Source organism: Penaeus monodon, chromosome 9, assembly GCF_015228065.2.
Source record: "Penaeus monodon isolate SGIC_2016 chromosome 9, NSTDA_Pmon_1, whole genome shotgun sequence".
NCBI classification, from domain to species: Eukaryota; Metazoa; Arthropoda; class Malacostraca; order Decapoda; family Penaeidae; genus Penaeus; species Penaeus monodon.
Genome location: NC_051394.1, coordinates 23894997 through 23899996, shown reverse-complemented (window position 1 = coordinate 23899996; position 5000 = coordinate 23894997). Strand labels below are relative to the sequence as shown.

Sequence of the window (5000 nt, the reverse complement as noted above, 5' to 3'; positions counted from 1 at the left end):
AATAAAAATAAATATAAAATTTAATATAATAAATTATAATATATATAATATAATATTAATAAATTTTATTTAAATTATATAAAAAATATATATAAATAAAAAAAATGTATTTTATATATATATAATAATTTTAAAAAATTTTATAAAAATAAAATATAATATAAATAAAAATATAATATATATAATTTAATTTATATAATATATATATAAAAAATAAAGGGAAATATATAATTTAAATAAATTATAAATTTTGTTATAATATATTATATATATATAGTATTATATTATAAAAATTTAATTTTATATTTTTAAAAAATTAAATATATATATATTATTTATTATTTTATTATTTATATTATTTATATTATATTATATTTAAAATATATATATATTATATTTTTATTTTTATATAATATATAATATTATATATATAATAATATTTAATTTATATATATTTTTTTTATTTTATAATATTATAATATTTTTGTATTTTTTTTTTTTTTATAATAAATATATATATAAAATTTTTTATATATTTATATATTAAAAAATATTATTATATTATTTTTTTTTTTTTTAAAAAAAATTAATTTATTTCAATTTTAAAAAATAAAATTATTATTTAAAACTCTTTAAAAAAGGGGGGAAAAATTTTGGAGGAAGGAAGAAAATTTGAGAAAAATTCGGAAGGGGGTGATGGAAAAAGGGGCAAAGAAAAGCCCGGGTAAAAAATTTGGGGGTTTTTAATGGGAAAGGAAGTGGAGAGGGCCCTTAAGGTCCCCCTTCAACGAGCATTTCCGTTTTTTATTGATTGATTTTAAAATATAATATATATATATAAAATTAATAATACATTTTTTTTTTTTTTTTTTTTTTTAGATATAAATTTTAAAAAATATTGTGTGGTGTGTGGTGTGTGTGTGTGTGTGTGTGTTGTGTGTGGTGTGTTGTGTGTGGTGTTTTGTGTGTTGTGTGTGTGTGTGTGTGTTGTGTATGATGTTGTTGTTTACTAATAAATTTTATTATTTATATATATATATAATATATATAAATAACTAAAATATATATATATTTATATATATATATATATATATATATATATATATATATATGTTTGTATATACAACACATTTGCAAAGTAGTAAAATCTGATGCATTACTTAATACTTGAATATATATACTTCTGTAATAGAGACTAAAGTAAAGCATGTCAAAAATGGCTTGCAGGCAGTTAATTTTGTAAGAAATAGATAACTTCCATACTTCTGTGAACATTTTAAGCCAGCGTTGTTTCACTTTTTTTTATTATTTATTTTATTATTTATTTATTTTTTTTACTTTTTTTCAAAACTGTATTATTACAAAGTGCTTTGAATGCCAACTGTACATAATACAAAGACTATAAGATTAATTATTAGGTATGTTCCTCTATATTTTTTTTTCATTTTATCTTCATGTGTCCTATGACTCAGTAGTGAACATTCCTATTCAATCAGAACATGATCACAGGCAGCATAACAATTTTTCTTCAACCCAATGTCTGCGGGTTTATGTACAGTTCCCTTTAGATTTTTGCGAGTTTTGTTACCTGCAGATGGCTCGACATGTGCTCAGCCACCAAGGAGTCTATGAGTTGGCTCTAGTGACCCCACCTGATTTCCCCATTCCTTGAATTTGTGGGAAAATGTTTGTTTTTTTTTTCCAATGCTATTAGTATTGGCATTGTTATCATTCTTACTGATATTATGGTTGGTAAATTGTTATTAGAATATTAATAACATCAAAGACAATGAAACAATAGAAATAAAGCTTTCAAAAAATCAAGGGAAAAGGTAAACAGGTGAGATAGGTATGACTAATAGCTGACTCCTTGGTGACTAAGTACTTGTAGAGCCATCTCTGGGTCAAGACAATATATAAACTTTTATTACAGTAGGCTAACTGGGTTAAAAAGTTGTTCTTATGAATTGTGAATTTGTGGATAGGATAACTTTGTAAGAGAAAATAGTATTTAAATGAAAAATAACATGTACAGTGATAATAAAATGTAAATGTTCAGGAAATTTTCCTAGAAACCCATTTTCTTCCCTTTTGCATCCTGTATGCATTGCTAACAAGAATGGTGATGTTGGGGGAGCAACTCTAATCACCCCCCCTTTTGAGGGCCCCAGGGCTAATGAAAGTATGGGACTCCCTGAAATGGAGCCATCCTCTAATATTGCCTGGGGCCATATGATTTAGATCTAGTGCCTCAAACTAGGGCCCATTATATCAGAAAATGGCCTCAATCGGGAGGCCTGTATCTTCAATAAAAGACCACAAAGAGGGGCCACTTTTGGAAATTTTAGTTTTCTGACTCCAGGGGTTTCTTTTTTGAAAGTTGAAATTTTATGTTAAGCTCATGAAATTATTCAGCAACATAAAATATTAAAATATCATACTCATTCAAAAACTATATTTATAGATATATATTTTAAAATCTTTTAACAGGGCCCCTCAAGTTTCAGGGACCATAGGCTGTAGTTTATGTTAGCCTATAGGATGATCTGGCCGTGCACCCTTTGCATCTCTCATATCATTGAGAATTCCTATGAATTAATTTCAGTGGTGCACAGGGTGTGCTTCAAATATCCATAATATCATTGCATAATGCTAAAAGAAAAAAATTGGTTGCATGGCCCCTAGGCTTCAGCTTTGTCAGTCTTTGGGATACTGCATATTTATATGAAAGCAAACTCACATGACAATTAAAGTAAATCAAGAAAAAACAGAAAACATTGGAAAGAACATTGGCAGTGAAAGCATAGGCTCCCAAAAAAAGCTATTACCGCACATATTTCAACTTTGATCTAAATTATAAGGTGAGTGTACTTCATAGATGATTAGGTTACTGTTGTATTTGTTTGGATTTTAGTTTAGTAGATAGTAGGTTAGATATACCTTGTTTTTGATAAGTGCTGTTTGCTGTAGTGATGTTTTTTTCTTTTGTTCTTTATTACTAGTGTTTGAGAAAAATATCATTGTCTCATGTTTGTAAAAAGAGTATGAATCTTTAAGTGAAAACAGGAGAGAAGACCCTTATACTCTCTTTTTTCTTTCTGATATTAATACTTTATTATTAATCTCGTTTGCCTCCAGAAGGTCCTTATTAGTTTTCAAAGGTACATTTACTTTCTAAACAGTATCCTAGTGTTTTTTTTTCCAATGGAAGAAACTGGGGACTTGAGCAAAAAACTCAAGATAAGTAAAATAACCATCCTCTTATAAGGGATGGGTTTAAATGACCTTGTAAGTCTGGCCTTGGAATACTGCATGACCTTTTCAAGAAAGGCCATATCATAAGAGGCTTTTCAAGGGAGATCTATGACCATGGACAACCTCATGTGAGATTACTTCAAAAGACTTAGAAACACAACTTTCTTACCCTTTAAGACAGGATCTCAGACATTAGGAAGCAGTAAAAAAGGCTATATAAGAAATTGATTTCCCTTCAAATTAAAAGTTGGTTATTAGTCATAAGTTCTGCAAAATAATATGCATACATTAACCCTTTCCTATTCATATTTCACATATAGTCTTTAAAATAAACAGACTCACCATGAATATGGGTATGTAGATTCATGTGGATTGCATTTGACTAAAGCAAGCATTTTTTTTTTTTTTTTACTGGAAATTTTGCAATAAAGTGTGTAGACCAAGAAATTAACATTTGTTGGTTTAAGGAGTTGCATATTTTTCAGTGCAAGTCTATTGGTTTGTGCTGCAATAGCATTGTTGTTGTTTTTTTTAGTAATGAATTTTTTTTTTAGTTTTACAGTATACTTGTTCTGTTTATTTGTGTTGTATGATGCTTTAATTTGTTTGTACTGTATAAGAGTTTTAAACATTTTATTATGTAGCTGCAAATTGATTTTATTCTTGCCTTCATACTGCTCGTGTTTTAAAAGCACAAAGGGAAGAGCAGGAAAACACACAAATATCCCCAAGGTCTTTTGACTCTATTGTTTCTTCATGGCATACTGAGTAAGAGATACATAGAGTTATATATATGTGCTGAGTTGTCAGTTCATATAAGTAATTGTATATGTAACAACGTTTGATGATCTGTGGCTCCTCTTGTGATGTTAAAGCTGTTGGCTATTTTTTCAATCTTCCTTTGATGTGTTACCAGGCCTTTCATAGTGACAGCTCTTCCTCCTCATCCTCTTTCTCCACTTCTTCCTCCTCTTCTGCTTCCTCTCCTTCCTCCAGCCTCCTCTTCTCCCTCCTTCTCCTTTTCTTCCACTTCCTGTTCCCCTTCTTCCACCTCTTCCTCTCCCTCCTCCTTCTCCTTTCATCCTGATCTTCTTCCATCTCTTACTACTCTTTCCTCCTCCTGCTCTCCTCCTCTCATGTCTCTTCTTCTTTCTTCCCCTCCCCTCTCCTCATCCTGTGCTCTTCTTCCTTCTTCTAACTCTCATTCTCCTCCTCCTTTCCCCTCATCTTTCTCCTCTTCCTCTTCTTCCTCCCCCACCTCCTCCTCCTCCTCCTCCTCCTCCTCCTACTCCTACTACTCCTCTTCTTCTTCCTTTTCCTTCTCATCTTCCTTCTTAACCTCCTCTTCCTCCTCTTTCTCTTCTGCTTCTTCCTCTTCTTTTTTTTCTCCTCATCTTCTTTCTTGTCTTATTCTTCTTGCCCCTCTTCCTTTTTTTCCTCTTCCTCTTTTTTCTCTGCTTTCTTCTCGCCCTCCTCTTCTTTTGCCTCTTCCTTCTCCTCTCTTCAACATTTATTTCTATAGACTCCATGTTTATTCTAATATTTACTTTTGACACTGACTTTGCCTCTTCCTTCTTATCTTCCTTCTTATGCTCCTCCTCCTCATCATCATCATTTTTCTCTTCTGCTTCTTCCTCCTCTCCTCTTCTTCTTCATCTTCCTTCTTGTCTATCTTCTTGCTCCCTTCTCTTACTTTTTCCTCTGCTTTCTCTTCCTCTCCTTACTTCTTCTCTTTCTTCTTTCTT

General features: G+C 30.4%; 1 protein-coding gene across 1 annotated transcript in view; it reads right to left on the bottom strand.

Annotated features, from left to right (window-relative positions):
- Positions 1–2243: 2243 nt before the first annotated feature.
- Positions 2244–5000, bottom strand: part of LOC119576678 (dihydroorotate dehydrogenase (quinone), mitochondrial-like) — a 5601-nt gene continuing 2844 nt past the window's right edge. Inside the window, exons 4-5 of the mRNA XM_037924324.1 lie at positions 3286–3361; positions 2244–2368 (exon numbers count right to left, since the gene is read on the bottom strand). Of these exons, the coding sequence (XP_037780252.1) occupies positions 2244–2368; positions 3286–3361 (201 nt within the window). The remainder of the gene's footprint in view (positions 2369–3285; positions 3362–5000) is intronic.